The 20,031-nt window shown below is 41.6% G+C and overlaps 1 protein-coding gene and 1 pseudogene across 7 annotated transcripts in view; both read left to right on the top strand.

Moving 5' to 3' along the window:
- The window catches only part of TTLL11 (tubulin tyrosine ligase like 11), a 216,625-nt gene that overhangs the window by 178,998 nt on the left and 17,596 nt on the right, over nucleotides 1-20,031 (top strand). For all 7 annotated transcript variants that reach the window (XR_003996740.1, XM_030535334.1, XM_030535335.1 and 4 more), the window contains exon 7: nucleotides 13,100-13,354. Coding sequence is in view for 6 of the 7 variants with exons in the window: in XM_030535334.1 (XP_030391194.1) it covers nucleotides 13,100-13,354 (255 nt within the window). In the remaining variant the exon portion in view is untranslated. The remainder of the gene's footprint in view (nucleotides 1-13,099; nucleotides 13,355-20,031) is intronic.
- On the top strand, nucleotides 4,843-4,888 carry LOC115636279 (annotated as a pseudogene).

Here is a 20,031-nt window from a genome sequence, read left to right as displayed (position 1 = left end):
AAGAACTCCCTTGCAGGATTAAGCAATCTCTACAGGCACTAGTTTCAGGGAACAATTTAACTGCTCTAGCTTCTGGTATTAGAGAGAATATGGGACATATAGGAGTACCTCATTATAGTGTATTTTGTTAGAATTTTTGAGTCCTATGTCTCTTAAGAAATTGGTCACATATAGAAATATTCAGCTTCAGTGAACATGTGGTTGCATATATACAAAAAACAGACCATTATCTCTAGAGTTTGCATGAAACGTTCTTGTTCCAAAAACAGATGCTTTGTGTAACCTAGCATGACAGTCTCATCAGGGCAGGCAATGGCCTGGCATTTACAATTACTAGGCACTTGCAGAGGCTAGACACAAATGTTTGATATGAAGAACTACTGTGAACTCATCGAAAGTACAAAGTATACTCTCTGGTTTCTTCTTACAAGATGTTTACACTTACAAAGTGAAAGAAAAGTACCACGAGCCAGTGATTGGCAACTAAGTGATGTTTCTGGAGACCACTAGGGTCAAATTTTCAGCCCCAGTGCCCAGTATTAAGTAGTCACTTTGTGATTGCAGCTGACTGCACTGTCTAATGTGGATGCTCAGCCATTTAACTTTTGCAGTTGCATGCTGTCTCTCACAGCTCAGACAGTAGCATGTGTAAAATGTGTGCATAAACTCAGAGGACAACTTGAAGCTGGTCTGAAAATTTGTCCTTAAAAATGTTTGTTTAGAAAATAGACATGATCTTAGTAATTATATTTTTTTCATTTTTGGTTATATATAAGGTAGACTTAGTGCAGCTGGTTTTCCTGCAGGGAAAATTGCCATAAATTTGGACATACATCACTAGGAGCAGAAAGGGTTATACTGTACTACTAGTTAGTTGCACAGTTTTAGTTCTGGTAGCACTTTTGGGCCCATTGTTACATCTAACACTGGTTATCTTTTCCCCATCTTTATATTTGTTGTTCTGTATGTGCCACATGCACTATAATGGGGATGAGAGCTAAAATTACTTACCTTTTCTCTAGATATGTATTATACCGTAGGGCAAAGGTTTCCAAAATGGGATGCGCAAGAGGATCCTTCAGGGGGCACGGCAGGAGGAGCACTGCCAGAACAACGGTCTTCAGCAGTTCGGGGCAGGAGTCCGAGTGGCTTTTTTTTAAATTTTGCTTGGGGCGGCAAAAAATGGTAGAGCTGGTGTGACACAAGGGTGCATGCTAAAAAATTTTTGTACTGATAGGTGTGCACGATCAAAAAAGTTTTGGAGACCACTGCTTTAGGGGACCTGATCATGTCATTCAGTAACACACACAGACGGGCTCTGTTTTGATGACGGTAGCTCATCTTCATTCATGTATAATATACTGGGAGTTGCCTCATTTTTTACCACAGATTTAAAATGCATATACTATATAAATACAATAGCATCTCATCCTGTCATGTGACATTAGTGTGATCCTTAGAGAGAGAATATGCAGACAGGTGCATTGAAATCTTATTTAGTATGCCCGGTTGAGCAGGTTAGAGAGTAGCATTGTCTAATGGACTAAGGAGGAGTCTGGAAGCTGGAAACTCCCTAGTTTTAATCTGCATCTCTGCTACTGCCTCACCTTGTTGACTTGGTTAAGGCACTTAAGGAGGGCTTTTCCAAAATGCTCAGTGTTGGCCTAACTTTGCTTCCATTGAAATCTCCGCAAGTTTTACTATGGACTTTAGTGGGAGGAGAGTTAGGCCAACACTGAGCATCTTTGAAAATTTCACCCTTAACCTCTGTGTCTCAGTCCCCATTAGTAAAATTGGGATTACATAATTCACTGTGGTGGTGTGAGGATTAATTAGATAATTGGCAAAATTTTCAAAAAAGCCATGATGACTTAGGAGCCTAAGTCCTATTTTCAAAGGGAAGGTAAATGGAATGTAGGCTCCTGAGTCATATAGGCACTCTTGAAGATTTCACCCAGTATTTTTTTTACAGCAGTTTGAATACATTAAGTGAGTGGTGGTGGTTTTGGTTTATGCTCTTACTTTGGAAAGAGCTGCAGCCATTTTCCACTTTGAGCATGACTTCTCATAATGCAGTTTGTATGACACAGAAGCCACTGAGACTTTACTAGGGACCTTTAATAAGCCCTGGAACAGAAAGGAGTTCAATGAAAGAGGGCAAAATGTGGTTGGCCAGTTGATTCACATCTTTCAAGGAAAGTTTAGCAGGAAAGAAAATAATGATCATAGGGACAGGTGTGTTAAGGTTGACTATGGGCACAGAATGGCTGCAACAGGGCTAAGGAAATCTGCTCCTGTCATAAACAGATAGTAGGAGTTAATAGAACAGAAGTACTTTATATCTCTTTTAACTGTAAAGGGTTAACAAGATCAGTGAGCCTGGCTGTCACCTGACCAGAGGACCAATCAGGGGACAGGATACTTTCAAATCTTGATGGAGGGAAGGCTTTGTGTGTGCTGTTAGTTTTTGGTGGTGGTTCTCTTGGGGTTCTGAGAGTGACCAGACGTGCAACCAGGTTTCTCTCCAATCTCTGTGATACAGTCTCTTTATATGTCCAGAATAGTGAGTACTAGGTAGATAAAGCGAATTAGGCTTATGTTTGTTTTCTTTATTTGCAAGTGTGTATTTGGCTGGGAGGAGTTCAAATGTGTATTTGGCTGGAAGGAGTTCAAATTTGTATTTTGCTGAAAGGATTTTAATTTGTACTTGTATACTTAGGCTGGGAGGGTATTCCCAGTATGTATAGCTGAAAGACCCTGTAACATATTCCATCTTAAATTTACAAAGATAATTTTTACTGTTTTTCCTTCTTTAATTAAAAGCTTTTCTTGTTTAAGAACCTGATTGGTTTTTTTTTCTGGTGAGACCCCAGGGGACTGGATCTGGATCCACCAGGGAATTGGTGGGGAGAAAGGAGGGAAGGGGGAGAGAGAGGTTATTTTCTCTCTGTGTTAGGATTACTTTCTCTCTCAGGGAGAGTCTGGGAGGGGGAGAGAGGAGGAGGGGGGAAGGTGGATTTTCCTCTCTGTTTTAAGATTCAAAGAGTTTGAATCACAGTGATCTTCCAGGGTAACCCAGGGAGGGGAAGCCTGGGAGAGGCAACGGTAAGGGAAAAGGTTTACTTCCCTTGTGTTAAGATCCAGAGGGACTGGGTCTTGGGGGTCCCCGGGCAAGGTTTTGATGGGGACCAGAGTGTACCAGGCACTGGAATTCCTGGTTGGTGGCAGCGCTACGGGTACTAAGCTGGTAATTGAGCTTAGAGGAATTCATGCTGGTACCCCATCTTTTGGACGCTAAGGTTCAGAGTGAGGGCTTATACCATGACAGCTCCATTTCTGAAACCATATGAATATGTCAAGAAATACAGATTTACTGTATGTCTGACTTGATAATTTTTATGGTGCTATAGGTGGGTAATGGCTGTGTTGGTTGTTACTTGGTACTTGAACTGAACTTTATGAGGTGCACTAAAACTAGTCAAGAACACAAAAGATCAGTGTAATGAAAGCAGTAATTTCTTAGTACTCTAGTGTGAATTTAATTTATTCTTGATGATGGGCACTTAAAAAAACTGTTGGAAAGAAGATGAAAACTTGAATATACTTAGTAGGTGCCAAGTAATTACCATCAGTTTTTAGATTTTCTGATAATGATACTTTATAATGATAGCAACCCTCAGTTATATCCAAAAATGCCAAAAAGAGGAAAAAATGTAAAAATGTGTCATGATGAATAAACATGTAGCATTTATATGAGAACATCATTATCTATCTCAGCTTTTGTTTAGAGAATTGAGCAATAACAAGAAAGATAAAATAATGTATTGTAACACTGTATGCAAGAGATTGAGTGAAAAATAACAGCAGTGCCCACACACTGTCTTTTTTAATATAGTGTTGAAGCTTATACATGTACTGTACTGTATGTGAATATTTAGATGGTATGCTCTTTGGAAGAGGGACCATATATTCGTATGTATTGATGTATCACTTAGCACATGACCTGACTGAAGCTTCTGAGCATTATCATACAAATATTTCGTAAGAGTCTAATAGCAATCCTATAGTTAAACTTCCTACACTTTTCCTAGTATGACTCTTGTTTTCACAATGATGTCATTTGGATTACACCGGTGATAATTTAGCCCATGCGCAATTCACTGGTTGACTAGGGGGAGGCCCAGGTTTGAAGGTGATGCAAATTTTGACCTTTGGAAATTTTTCTTTGTTTTTGGTGAATTATCAATGAAAACACAAGGTGTTTTAAGGGAAGATTTAGATACATTTGCCCCTTTCAAGAAGAAAAGTTTTGTTTAAGGAGGACTTAAACAAAAAGCAGCTGAAGCTTGAAACACATCATGGGCATGCTATAATGATGATACCTAGCTCCTATATACCTGTAGCTATACTGAGGAGTAATAATGAGATTATAACTCTTATATAAATATAATGAGGATTTCTTTGCTAGTTTGCCTTTATTTCTGACTCTGTATGTAAAATGAGCCCAGACCCTGTGCAAAAACAGACTGAGGCCTGAGACTGAGCTGTGGCAGACTTCAGACAGAATAGTAATCTGTGTAGTACATTTGTGGGGGAGGATTTGACACCTGGAGATGCAGAGTTTTCTTCAGAGTTTTCTTCTGCTCATACAAATGATGAGGCTTCTGTTGCTTATGCTCATAGGTTTACTCATCTGCTTTTTTCCTGCTGCTTTAAATCTAGGGCAGAAGCTGGGTGAATTGCATGCCCCTAATGCAAACATGTATGGTCTTGATTGGCTGCATTTGCCAAACATGCCATGGTTAGGCTGGCCATGAGGAGGCTAAGATGTACAATATAGTATTCAGTTCGTGTAAATCTTTCGCCTTTTACTAAAGATTTCCGTGGAGAGGAACATTTATGTAATTCAGCAGTGCTGACGGTATACCCATAGTTAGGGCTGAGATGAGGTTTTCATTTAAGTGCCTGAAAGTATTTGATGGACAGGAATTTCTCATGTGTTTTCTTTGCACAGAGGTGAGGGGTTTTTTTAATGATAAAATACCTCTTTTGTTTGACTTAAATGAGTGAGAAAGTGTTGCTTTTAAAAAACCTTTTTAACACCTTAATTTGCCCTCTGATTACAAACATTTTTCTCTTGGAACTGGAACCTGAGGTTGTAGGTTGTCTGCAAGAGTCTTGTCTACACTGAGAATTTTAAAGAGTTCTTCCTGCATTGGTCTAGCGAGTGCTTCTATAGACTGATCACCAGCATTATTAGTACCATCTTGTTCTGCTTTCAGCAAGGTGGTAAAAGTACTGCGCCAGTGCTAGATTGGGGGTGAAGGAATTCCCTGAGATATTCATCGGACATGCAGCCAAGGAGGAATTGTTCTTTCCTACGTTAGGACAAATGGGTGAGAAATTAAATATAAGCAAGTAGGGAAAAAGCATATTGTGCATGTGGGAGCTCTCTGCTCTCACTGTGCTGGCTGTGGTATGAGTAGCTAGCTAGCACTTAGCATTTATGCAGAGCTTTACGTTTTCAAAGCATTCAAACATTAATTAATCAATCCTCACAAACACTCAGTTGAGGGAAATAATTAAATATTGTCACCCCAACCTACCTTTTTTTTTCCCCTCACCAGATAAGGAAACCGGGACTTTTAGAGGCTAACCAATTTGTTGAATGCCACATAACATGTCATTGACAGAGGCGCAATTGGAGCTTGGTAGCTGGTTGCACCCAGCACTGTTCTTTTAGTTCATTAGACCTCTCTGCCTGGTAATTTACGTGCATGATTTTACGTGCATGCAGAGATACAAGAAAATTTAAACATATCTGCATTTTGTGTGTGATTATTTATTTAAATAAAGTCACAGCCATAACCTTGGCCAAATTGCATGTAATCTCTCCCTGTGTGCCTTAATATATAGGGATCTTGGTTGTAAAGGAAACAACTTTTCTAGATTCTGGGGGGCATCCAGATACGAAGATGCTTTTGTTTTCTGTACACTTGTAAAGGGCCTAGACTGGCAGTTACTGACTGAGCATCTTGTAATTTGAAGTAGTGAAGCATTGAAGAGGGTCTAAAATATTGTTATCGTCACACTGTATAATTTTGAAAGTTTGTAACGATAATAAATGAATTGCTGGCTGACATTAAAATGACTAAACCAATCTATTTATAGAAACCTGATCTTTTTAAAGAACATAAACTGGATTCATCTTGTAAATCAGTGCATATTACTGTATGCAAACATGCTATGTAAATTAAACTAAATAAGACCTCATTTAAATGTTAAGGCATTATAGGAAAAGTGTTGCCTAAAGATTGAATAATCTTCTGCTTGTGAAAACTGGGGAGGAGATAATTGTTCCCTCATCTTATCTCAGTTTGATGCCATGTTCTTTGGGATATCAGACATTGCAGTAATAAAATGATTTGTAGCGCAAGAGTGTTCAGATGGATCATATAATAATGTTTCTAGATTAAGAAAAAAATATAATTTGTTATAAATCACATTTTAATTCTGTTTGTGACCATGGAAAACTGAGGTAGAGAATACATTATGATAATAGGTAGATCAAACTGTTTTAGTCTAAGAAAGTTAATTCATTTAGAACTCATGAGTGGTTTTTTTCAGTGCAGGGTTTCATTTCCTTTGGTGATTTGTGACAATAGTCCTGCATTGTCTACCCACTTAAGTACTTTTCACAAATAATTTAATTAGAGATATTCTGAGCTGTTAGGATAAACATAGGCAGGTAACAAGGAATACAAAAATGACTCAGAAGGAGTGACGTATTAGATGGAAGTTGTAACAAGGTAGAAAGCCTTTCATCATCTTGGTTTCTGGTTCAGATTCATTCCAGAAGGATAGTGACCAAAACGGGTACCTTCTATTAGATATCTGGTGGCCTCTGAAAATGAATTGAGGGATCTCAGGTTAGTTACTAGTGAACACTGGTTCACCTTACAAAAATACTATCACAAATGGGTTCTGCTGGAACTGCCAGTTAATGCTAAAGCAGATAGTGCTAATATTACATTTTAATGTCTAGAGTGCTCGGAACCCAAAGGCCTCTGCATACAAAAATGGGGCCCCAGTTGTCCACCTCCTCAAGAACAATATTTCTCACAAACCATTAAACAAGCTAGACACGAAAGAAAGCTTTGCTCCGTATCAAGGAGAAAGGCACAAACGTGTTTTGACTCAGCATTCTAAACTTGTGAGCCTCCAGCTAGACAGTTCTTCGCCCATCTTCTCAAAGCTGTGCCTAGGGACAACAAATGGTCTCTCAGATAGACTTTAAGGTTTTGTAAAGTAAGGACCAACTTCTGCCTTCAGATACATGTATGCCACTACAACTAAAATCAATGAGAGTTCCACATTTTTATCTGTGGGCAGTGTGTAGCCCTAAAATATAAGTGCGAGGACCCTTGAGTGTAGACAAATGCTCTCTCACCCCTAGAGATCGGGGACCGAATACAGCTCCCATTGAAGTCAATATGCCTGCTTACTCCAGGATTTAATTTGTCCCTTTTCTTGTAGAACAGCTTTGTGGCATGTTGATAGGGAAGCTTGCAGTACTGCTGCCAATGCTATATGTATATGCTATATGTGGTAAAGGAAGACTTCTCTTGAAAACAGTCAGTCCAGCACCTTTTATAAATGCTAAATTCACTGAAAAAAAGTGGAGGGTAGAGGTCATTGTCTGTGCAAATAAAATGCTTTTAGCTACAATACAAGATAAATATTAGGAATTTGAGAGCTAGAGCAAATTCTGGTTAAAAAGATCTCTTCTGTGATAAACAGAAAGCAATGCAATTGGCAAGCATGTCATTTGTTACCTGTCTTTGCTGCAGGCCTGCAAGATCCTGAGTTCAAGTCCCACAAAAGGATTTCAGCTCCTAGTCAATGCTGAAACTGCAGTGCAGTATTAGAGTTGCTGCAAAGTGGCCCTGTCCTTTGGACAAGATGTTAAATTGAGGTCTCTTTTGCCCATCTCATGTGACCATCCAAGTGCAAGATGACACATTTTAAAAGGTTTTCCAAGACAGAGATAGAAAACCCCATCACAGAGTCAATTAAGAATAGACTGGATAAAGCACCAGAAGATATGTAGTGAAGGGAATATACTGCACTGGCTGTTGATGGCTACTAACATCTGTAGGGAAATGCTCCTGTGCAAAGGCATGGATGGTATGCCTGATGGGGAGGAAAAGACTCAGGCAATAGGTAGAGGTTGGAAGACCACGATGAGGAGAAAGTGTGGTGTTGGGTTACTTCTGGGTGACTGTGAGCTACAAACTTGGATAATTTTTGGTCCTGGTTACCTGAGGGATGCTCTTCTTCCAGTGTGCTCTTGTTGCATTTAAGCCTACCTAGGATTCTGTGGCTAATATTCCATACATTCTGACCATTGGGAGTTGTGCACAGGGCATTCTCAGTGGAGTGCCACTGATTTTGAGATTTGGTTTCTCCCTCTCTTCTGTGAGAGCTCACGTGCAATGTCCTTTTAGCACACAATGAAGACGTGTGTCTCTTTATCCAGGTTTCAGGTTGGTTATATTAGGATATATATCGAAATGTATTTTTAGAGTATGTATTTAGGATTGTTAGGATATGTACTTAGACTGTATTGAAGAGAGGCTTTTTATGTTGGTTTAGTCAGTATGTTGTGACTTGTAACAGTACATCTTTACAAGTGTAAAAATAAAATCATTTGTCTCATCATTAATCCCCCTTAGATTAAAGTTGAGCAGTGAGATCAGAGTTATTTCTAAACTCCAGCTTTAGATTTTCTTCATAATAGATCCCCCTCCAACCTCACCCTAATCAAAGGAAATAGCACACAGAACAGATGGGCCAGCAGTGGTGCAGATGCATATATGACATGTAGGTGTTGATTTTATGTTAGCTAGTAACCCAGCAACAGCTGAAGTTAATTTTCTTCTTGGGGATGGCGCCACACAGTCATGGCACAGGAAGTGAGAGAGTTGTGCACTAATCACCTTAGCTCAGTTCAGTATTATTGGCCTTGCTCTCCTGACCCCCTTGCTCTGAGTTACTATTCGATTTCTTCCCCTTTCAGGTAATTTGTTGAGAGCTTGTTGTCTAGAATTAGAACTGCTCAGTGGTCATGTGTGAAAATTGCTGCAGGATTTTTGCTTTCTGCAGCCTCTGATCTTTGTTTATAACCAGTTTACCTAGAGAAGAGAAAAATGGGGCTTTTACACAATGCAAAGGTGTCACTGAGTTTTGATGGAAGGCAGTCATCGCTGACATGCTCTTTTTATTGGACCTGAATAGTGCTGCACATAATGAAGCAACAGAAAGCTTCTCCAATGAAATGTTGATTTGTACCTGGAGACCCTTTAAATAGTGGTGCCCATAGTAGCGTTTCTAGCCAATACATTTTAATTTTATGACGTTACCTCTTTATTGTGTTAGATAGGCTACTGCTCTAGTACCAACCCATCACAGTGAGCTGGGGGAAATGAGACTGCTGTGAAGGATACCTGGTACGTGCACACCCAGAAGTGGGACAGTTTGTACTGACATGATAGCGGTGGGACTTACAATGCCATAGAATGGAATAGTTTGTTGGATCATTCAGATAGTTACAATGAAGTGAAACTGAGGCTGACAAAAAAGAGACCAGAGTTCTGTTCTGTTCTTCCCAGACTGTAATCATCTCTGCCTCCAAATAATAACTTTGCCGGAGGTAACTGGTATTATTAAAGTTGTGTTCCTGGCAGTTTTGTAGATTACCTGGTAACCATATTGATAACAGAGGATCATTCTTATCTAGCCCCTTTCACCCTTCAAATGCTTTGCATAACTATGCATGGGGATCAATTCACCTACCTCTAGGGTGGAAAGGCAGCAGATGTCAACAGCTCACAGCACTCTCACATGATAGTTTAGGAATAGAAGTGTCACGGAGTCACCGGGCAATGCTCTGGAACTGCTCCCCACCAAGCCAGTCAGGACTTTGGGGAGCCTCCTCTCCCTTGGAGCAGACTTGTTCAGGGCAAGAAGCTCACACGTCTTCACCTCCTGGGTCTCTCCTTAGAGCATTCAGCATCCTCTGCCCCTCCGTGTGCATCCCACAGCGAGCCCACCCAGGCGGGGTCCTGGGGAAGGCACAGGGTCCTGCACCCCCACTTTGCAGTCAGACGTGACTCTCAGCCAGCCAGTAAAACAGAGGTTTATTCAATGACAGGAACAGGCTCTAAAACAGAGCTTGTAGATACAGTGAACCGGACCCCTCGGCCAGGTCCATTCTGGGGCAGTGAGCCAGACCCCCCCACATCTGCACTTCACTCCTTGTCCCCAGCCAGCTCCCGACTAACAACCCCTCCTAGCCCCTCCTCTGTGCTCAGCTCCTTTCCCGGGCCAGGAGGTCACCTGATCTCTTTGTCTCCAACACCTTCAGCTGGCACCTTTGCAGAGAAGGGGCCCAGGCCATCAGTTGCTAGGAGACAGAGTGCCAGGCGTTTAGGTGCACTGGCCCTTTGCTCTTCAGCAATCACATGCCCTTATCCCACCACCTAGATACTTAAGAACTGCATAGGGGACACTGAGGCACCAACACAGTATTCAGAGGAAACATCAAGAACATTCCCAGTTCATCACAAGAAGTGAAGAAGAAGATTGTATTTCCATTTTCAGATAGGCAGGATCTTCTTAACCAAAACAGACTATGCACAGAAAACCTAGGCTAATACCATCACTCTTTGAAAAAGTGTCATCCACATCATGACCTATCATGTCATGCTGGGTGCTGGTTCATCATTTTATTATGATAATTTATTATATGTATTTCTGAACTATATAGGAGGCCTAGTCATGAGTCAAGACCGTATTTTGATAGGTGCTATACAAACCTAAGACACAAAAACAGACCCTGCCCCCAGGAGCTTACATTTAAATAGACAAGACAGACGCAGGGTAGGGGGAAGGGGATAACCCTAGGGCAGGGGTCGGCAACCTTTCAGAAGTGGGGTGCCGAGTCTTCATTTATTCACTCTAATTTAAGGTTTCGCGTGCCAGTAATACATTTTAACGTTTTTAGAAGGTCTCTTTCTATAAGTCTGTATTGTATAACTAAACTATTATATGTAAAGTAAACAAGGTTTTCAAAATGTTTAAGAAGCGTCTTCTAAAATTTAAATTAAAATGCTGATCTTACACCGCCAGCCTGCTCAGCTCGCTGCCAGCCTGGGGTTCTGTTCACCTAGGCCAGCAGCGGGCTGGGCAGAGCCTGCAGCCGGGACCCCAGACCTGGGGGGGGGGTTCAGGGGTCAGGGCAGAGGGCTGGGGTGGGGTGGGGGGTGCAGGACAGAAGGCTGGGGGGGGTGCAGGGCAGAGGGCTGGGGGGTGTTGGGGTGGGGGGTTCAGGGCAGAGGACTGGGGGTATGGGGCTGCAGGGCAGAATGCTGAGTGTGTGTGGGGGGTCAGGGCAGAGGTATGGGGGGGTGCAGGGCAGAAGGCTGAGTGTGTGTGTGGAGGATCAGGACAGAGGGCTGGGGTGCTCGGCTCGTGGCGGTGCTCCCAGCCCCCTGCCCTGAGCGGCTCATGGCAGGGGGCTGGAAAGGAGGTGCCCTATTCCACGCCCCGTCCCCACCTCTCTCTGCATCCTGCACAGAGCTGCCTGAACGCTGCCGTTCTTCCCTCCCCCATCGCAAGGGCCGTCAGCTGATTGGCTCAGGGCTGGAGACGGGGCGGGGCAGGAAAGCACCATGCTGGAGGAAGAAGCAGGGGAGCGGAGACGCTTGGCTGCAGCAGAACCAAGCTTCTGCCTCCTGCCCCCGCAGAGAGTGGTGGGTGGGGGTCTGAGTGGGCTGGGGGCTGGGACCACGGCAGGCAGCTGCGTGCCGCTCAGAATCGGCGTGCGTACCAAGTTTGGCACGCCTGTCACAGGTTGCTGACCCCTGACCTAGGGTGACCAGACAGTAAGTGTGAAAAATTGGGATGGGGGTGGAGGGTAATAGGAGCCTATATAAGAAAAAGACCCAAAAATTGGGACCGTCCCTATAAAATCAGGACATCTGGTCACCCTAGATAACGCACAAGTGGCGTGAATAATGTGATGGCAGCAAATGTCATGTTCGTTCCATGATTTTTTTGGAATGTGTGGGGTGTTAATTCAGAGATGATCAGCTGAAGGGAAGGAGGTGAGAGGGCTAGAAAGGGGAGAAGAGGGTAAGAGGAGCGCTGCTGAGGCAGTGAGACTGTGAGGGAGGGAGCAAACAGCAAATCGGCACATGCCAGAGAGAGTCCACCCAAAACTGCAGAGACTTCTCTGAAAGTCCAGCTGTCCCTGCTTTGGCTTTTCTGCCTTGGCCAGAGACCATGTTACAAAAAGCACCATCTCTGTTGGCATTGTTGATGGCAGGTTGTGCAGAAATGACAGACTGAGTTGGCATTGAGAGTGAAAAACCAGTTCACCCTAGAAGTGGGTCCTCCATGTCCAGGTGGACACACGTCAGTGAAGCGTGTTGGGATTCTTGCTCTGACACTGCTCATGCTGTCTCTGGTCTTTGAATAATGCAGGGCTGACATTCTCAGAGCTGTTAAGCCAACATTTTGACAAATGTGGAAACTCACTTGAAAATTAAAAAAGAAAATGAGATAGTGTTGTATGTTCAAACCTACATAAAAGTTATGATTGTCAGAGGTGCTGAGAACCCCCAACTCCCATTCATTTCCATGGGAGTTACGGACACTCTGTAACTCTCAAAATCAGGGCACTTAGTTTTGTGCTTAAATATGAATTTAGATGCCTAGCTTTAGGCAGCAGATTTTGAAAACTGGCCCATATCTCTTTACCCACTCATCTAGTATGAGTATAAAGGTCTTCTAAACCAGAAATCCTTTTTTCCTCCTTGAAACTTAGACAGCTCAACTGAGGTTGTTTGTTTGTTTGTTTTTAAACTTCTAATTTTGAACAAAGTTGCTTGTATGGTTTTTTCCAGCCCAGAATGAATTTTTAAATCCAAGTTACTAAATTAATCCCTGAAAACAGGTTTTAATGATAAAGATGCTGACAGAATCATAGTGGATTGATACAGTGCCTCACAAGGTACAATTATTGTTTGTGCTGTAGATCTCAACTGTCTGAGAATGCGCCAGACACAAAAGATGAACTACTGGAACCAGAATCAACAGACCAATTGGAACATATCAGCAAAAATCCTGAAGCCAGCTTACCCTCCCTTTGTCTCAAGCAAGTGTTTCCAAAGTATGCCAAACAGTTCAACTATCTACGACTGGTGGACAGAATGGCTGCATTATTTATCCGATTCCTTGGAGTAAAAGGGACAATGAAGTTGGGGCCAACAGGTTTCCGAACATTTATAAGGTTAGTAGTAAAGGATTTAAGATCTCCCAGACCTATCCAGCAGCACTGTGATTCTTGTGTTTATGTGATCGAATAATTAAGACCAGAGTAAACATTTTCCCCCAAATCCCACTGAACAGTTGCACACTCTTCTGTATTTTCTTTCTTGTCATTGCTGATTACTGAAATAAATACACGTGTATAATACAAAAGTTTTCTTTTTATAATCAGTCTACTGCTCTGATTCCTTTAGTGATCACATCATCCAGTATTAGAGAACACACTTATTTGCATGGTAGTGAACTGTGCTGTCACAAGCGTAGGATTGGGGGACATCCTTACCTGAATTCTTGTTAATAGGAACAAGAAAAGAGTTCCCATTTTTTGCAGTTTGTCTTTGTATTTAACAAGGAAAGAAAAGGAAATGGCTAATAGGTGACATTGCCATTGGCAGCTGTAAAAATTGTCATTCCTTAAATTGAGGATTGTCTTTTTAAAGGAACAAACAGCTTGAGCAGAAGGTCTCAAAAATAAAATCTTGGGCATTATTTTCATACCAGTGTCCTTTGATGTAAATGAGGGAAGAAGAAATTGTGCGAATATCTGAGTTATGAACAGAATTATTACTGAGCGAAATGTTTTCCAAAATTTAGCACTCGGTATCAAAAGCTCTTCAAAATGAAAGGACAATGTGGTAATCTTTCTGTGCTTATCTTCCTGTGCTTTGATACAGCTGAGTTTCCAAAGCTATTTGGCTGGTGAATTTAGTGGTTTTTGTAGTTGCTTACAAGCCTCTCTCTGTAGGCAATCTTTGTTTTAAATTCTGCCTCATTATAAACTAATATCTTAATCATATTTCCTTCTCTGAAGATACAGTAGATATAATCTGCAGGAGCAATATAGTTGCACTATATTCTGGCAACACTGATACTCTAACCCATACTTCCCAAAATAGAACAGAGGGGGAAAATAAACACAATATACTCTGTAAAAGCAGCAAAGAATCCTGTGGCACCTTATAGACTAACAGACGTTTTGGAGCATGAGCTTTCGTGGGTGAATACCCACTTCCTCAGATGCATGGAAGTGGGTATTCACCCACGAAAGCTCATGCTCCAAAACGTCTGTTAGTCTATAAGGTGCCACAGGATTCTTTGCTGCTTTTACAGATCCAGACTAACACGGCTACCCTCTGATACTTGACAATATACTCTGTCTTAATTCGTTTTCAGTGTCCATCTCTTGAAATATGCTACATGAGTCAGCTGTTTGAGTGAATTAAGCTAATATCTGGCAAGTCCCATATTTGTTTTCTTCTGGTAAAATGGGGAACATCTAAGTGTATTTATCTCATTTTTCCTGAACTATGTAACACCTTCCCCTAAATCACTGTCTCACTATGCACATAAGAACAGTGTACGTCAGCATTTATCAAGTATCCTTTTTTGTAATTGGATGATGGTGTCCTTGCTGTCTGCGACAGCGGCAGTAGCTGTCGTGGAAATTGTTGTGATGCCACTAATTGAGGAGTATCCATTTGGCTGGGGAACAAGCTGTAAGAGTGAAGGATTCTAGTTTTGTATGACCGGCTTCCTAAAACAGTTAAACAGGAATCTAGAATTTATTCATAGAGCTGACTCCTCAGTTTAGTTGGCTTTTAAAGCCCCCATTTTGCTTTAACTTGTCCCCTCTTGCTCCATTTTCCAGCTCTTCAATATGAATGTTTGAGCAACTGAAACTCCCTTATACTTGGATGGAGCAGGTATGAGAAGGTTGGAGGGAATCTAGGGTGTAAAGGAGTGTTCAGTGTAAGGGAGACTATTTTACACCTCCTGATGCTGAAGTTGACCTGTCCTCTCACCTCTTTGGGAAACTCCTGCCTGCTGTTTTGAAGAATTAAGCTCCACATAAAATGATTGTGTACATACCTGTGCTGCTTTGAAAACATCCAGCTCAATGTCAGTCTGGATCTGCTTATACAAACTGCAGTTCTGAAGTACTTAGGCTTGTCACTCAATTCAGCTGGCATTGTGTATTGAATCTGTTGGCTATAGTCATTACTGAAGAGTTATTTTTTCCTCCCATATTTGTATGTGGAAAAGCAAGCTCTGCAACATTGTAGCAAACATAATTCAGGTAGCACAAATGAGGAAAATAATAGCATTGGAGACAAAGTAATTTCCTTTTACAGTACGTGTTATTTAGGTACGTGTTTAGCTTTTTGAGAGATAATAGATTCTTAAAAGAAGATGGGCATAGACTGACCTGTGATCCAAAGCTTTATTCAGTAGGAACACTTGGGCCTTTATTCCACTGCCTGTTGATGGTCTCTAACAAATGTTAGTATTTTTCATAGTCCAGATCTACTTGTTTAATTTCCAGTAAACCAGAGGAATGTCAGTGTGTTTGGATTGAGCCATTGGGAAGAGGAGATTATTGAAGCAAGGTGATTTCCCTAGCTGTGGGTGCATACCCTGCTGTTCCCAGTCACGAGGGAGGCTTTCCAAATGCTGCTCACTGATCCACTGTGCACTAATGATTTGCATTGGGAAATTGCAACTTGCAGTGGCAGGGAATTCAATTTATTTTTTCATATACTTTTGTTGTGTCATTTTCATTGTTTTTTAATGACTGTACATGTTTCAGTGATGGTACACACATCCCATTTTCTGTCTTTCATTGACTATGACAAAATAAATAAGCAGCAGGAGCAGATGCACTCTTAAAATACAGAGATCCTTTTTTTATCCAGATGCCCTTAACAGTCAAGAATGAATAAAAACAAATAGAGTTATGTAGATTACAGATAGAAAAGACTATGGGGCATCTGCTCCATCCACAGGCCAGTGCAGGATTGTTCACTACAATGTATTTTTTACTGTTGAATCCAGCCTTGATTTAGATACCGTGGTGATGAGCATAGTATAAATGTCAGGATAGATGGATAGATATTCCTCTTAAAGATTATTCCATAATTCTTATTCTTATTCTCCTTGTCCTTGAATGCTGAACTTCCGAAGCCATTTTGCAGCAGCCTCATTGGCGAAGTACAGAGCCCTCAGAGCACCATCAAATCTTGTCAGAGGGCATTCATCAGTAATGTGTGATATAGTCTGCCTTTGGCATGTGGGATCTCCTCATTGGCCCCAGGCATGAAGGCTAGTTGCACGTTGAACTGATTTTGAATGAGCCAGGTCAGATGGGCCCAGGAGTGATGTGGCAAATCAAAGCCAGGTACAAGCATGGTTGGGGTCAGTTATTAAGACTGGTTTCTGACTTCAGCTGCAGACCATTCTTCATGCCACATAGACATTGCAGGGCAAGTGGGTCCACAATGGGTGCCTAACATACCTCACTGCAGGAATGTCTTCCTTCATGTTCTCTGGTGTCTCTTCAATTCAGCTCTAATATCAGTAAAATCTAGATTTTTCTCAGAGTTCTCCAGTCTCTGTGCCCTTCTTCTAAGAATCCTCTAGCAAATTTATAAGAGATTCTGTTCTTGTTGCTGTCGGAGAAAAACTCAGTTCTCGCTTTTAGTTTGGGTGCAGCAAAATCAAATACTTTATTATTTCTCAAGCAATATTAATTGAGGGAGGGAGTGCCCTGGGACACTGGGTTGCCCCAGTCCCGGACAGGTCTCTCCACAGGTAAACAATTACAGCAAGCATTTATACCTTTGTTACAGACAATAGCAAGCAATATTACAGACAATGATGAGCAACAGATGCATTTTGTTTATGCATAGGCTATCCTGCTATCTTATTTTTTTTAGCTTCTGGGCGCCAGCCTACAGATTTAATTATCAGTGCAAGGTCGTAATAACTTCTCACACAGTTCTTTTCTGCTCGCCTCACACAATCCTCGCTTCTACAAGTCTCACGTCATTAGGGTTACAGCTGGCCTAACTCTTGTTAACAAACTGACATGCATTAAGATCCCCTACAAATTCTTGTCAATTCTTTCCCTTCTTCCACACTCCCCCCTTTTGTACTTCTAGTACAACAGATATTCTCAAATCTCTATTTGCATTAAGCCATCGATTTCTGATTTTACATCAGATGTTTCAACCGTAGGGGTTTTCATTGGATGAAATGACAATGCATGATTAGCATGGACATGAAAGGTATTACTATTACTACATCTTTTACAACAACAATAACATAATCCTAAACTGACTAACAGCAATGCAAGCAATAATATACTCAGAGCAAGCATATGATGAGGTGGTTGTACAATTCTGGTTACAAAGCATAATACATCATACTTAGTACACAAAGTAGATACTCTATAAGCTGTATAAAAGGCATTATTTTCAGCTTGATATATATTCTGAAGTATGTGAATTTGTCCTTGTAATTCAGAGATTCTTTGAACCTCTGGTAACAATGAAAGCAAATTTTGAAATCGATCAGGCATTACTTTAATCCAGTTAAATGATACCTGAAACCTAAGAGCTACTTGCAACATTCTATCTGCAGGCCAGTAAATGATATGATTGCCTGCAGCAGTGGTAAGATTAATGTGTATATCTTGCAATGTGGTGGCTTTGACATACACACAGCTATCATTAGCTTGAAAAAGTGGGTGTCCTGTCAGGGTAGTTCCTTGTCCTTTACCTTCCCAGCAGATGCTATCATAAACAGTGACAACTTCCCCTGGCTTCAGTTTTCGTACACACTGAAGCTGTGGTGGTTCTAATGGCCAAAATGTCCATTGATTTCCTAATCCCATCCAAATATCAGTTGTAATCCCAGGAGCACTAACTAAAAATCGATTAGGCAAATCAGGTGGTCTAACTTCCCAGATATCTCGATGAATCACCCAATCCCATAAGCATCCTCCCCATGGACCTGGTAGGATTCGGTACATGGGAGCCCACACTCCCTTAACCGGTCCATATGCTTGGAAGGAGCACTGTGAATGTCCACACTTCCACTCAGAAAGTTTCCAAGTATGTCTCCATGGCCACAGATCAGATGGTATTCCTGACGTGTCTGTAAGGGCAGTGGGCCAAGCCTGGTGCTCAAAATCACTCCGAATGGCCATCAGCTGGTCATTCAGGAAATCCTGAATTTCTGAACATGCTAGATCCCACTGCAATGCCTTCCCAGCCTCAGTGATATTCAATACCATCTCTCTCAGTAATTTCTGGGTCATAGAACTAAGGGCGGAAAGAATATGTAACTCACCCACTCCAGCCTCTACTTGGGTTAGTTGAGCTCCAGAAATAAAGCCAGTAGTCTTCTGTAGTTGACCCAATTGCTCATCATGTTCTTGGTTCTTAAAAATATTCCAAACTGCTGCTGCACTGTTGGCCCCATCCCATAAGGATCCAGTCAGGTCCCTTTTCTTTCTAGAGGAAATAACCCAGGCCCTCTGTTGTGCTAATCTAATGGCAGCCCCTTGTGAACAATTTGGATATGTAGAGGTGATCTGGAAATTAGATAAGGGCAATGTAAACTTAACAGTCCCTAGTGTAGTGTTGATTACAGTCCATCGATATTCCGCTACATCTCTTTTTGGTGTAGGGTTATACCACATCTGTTGGTTGTATACTTTTATATATTTCCGGGAGGTATTAATATTAATAGCATAGGAGGGGGTGTATTGCAATAAGGTACAGGTTACATTATCAATCACTGGAATGGTTTCAATACAAGTAAAATTTCTAGTGGCAGAACAAACTCTTTGGGTATTCGTTTGATCATTCACTAATTGGGTGACCAAATAACAATAAGGGCCTCTTTCAGGTAGCATAGTACAAATTCCAGGAATAGCCATCATATCTACTTCACTATGGAACCCATCTATTCCAATTATAAATTTCTGGGATTCATTTGCAGTAATATTGTGGATCTTTATTTCTACTGATCCATTTGTTTTCCACTCAATTATTCGCTCATATGAATTCCTGTGAACCTTAAAAAATAATCTTTCTGAGCAATATTCTAATAGGTCACTAAGATGGGAAGGCCTTGGCCAATAAATTTCATTAGAATGTACAATTTTGTTTGTATCTGGATAAATTACAGAGGTGATGGCAAGGGTTGAGGAGCTAGTGGGGGTAACAGTTGTGGTAGCAAGGTGCTTTCGGTATTCATCATCTGAAAGCCAATTAGGGAGGGCAGTACATCCCCGAGGTACTTTGTCCATAAGCACAAAGCCCTTCCCCTGAAAGAAATCCAAACCACCATTCAATCCCCCATTCCCAAGAATGATCACCACAGTTTCCTCCTTGCCAAGTAACAATGCTTCGTTTCTTCCACCAGGGCCAGTTCTTAATGTCTCTTGTAGTCAGGAATCCCTGGACTTTGGAGGTTTCTGCAGAACGAATGTTTTTTCTTTTCTTTTCCCAGGATAATTGTGATTTAGCATGATATAGGGGAGAGGTTGCCAGCACTTCACCCTGTAATGTTGGAATTCCTTTAGAAAAATTCAAAGGCACAGTAGGTCTGTCAGTGGACAAGGGAGAGGTTGCTAGCACTTCACCTTGTCCTCCTTCCTCGCTGTCCAGTAGGTACAGTAGGGCTGGAAGAAGTAGTACGTTGGTCGTCAGTAGGAGTGTCCTCCCGAGGTGGAGGGGTCTTTTTGCAGTGAGACGCATGGGTCCAGGCAGGTAGTCCTTGACACTTCACAGCAGTGTTGGTGGTTAACAGGACTTGGAAAGGGCCTTTCCAGCGTGGAGCCAGAGCAGTCTT

Source organism: Gopherus evgoodei, chromosome 16 (genome assembly GCF_007399415.2).
Source record: "Gopherus evgoodei ecotype Sinaloan lineage chromosome 16, rGopEvg1_v1.p, whole genome shotgun sequence".
NCBI lineage: Eukaryota > Metazoa > Chordata > Testudines > Testudinidae > Gopherus > Gopherus evgoodei.
This window is presented reverse-complemented; position numbering and strand designations above follow the sequence as displayed.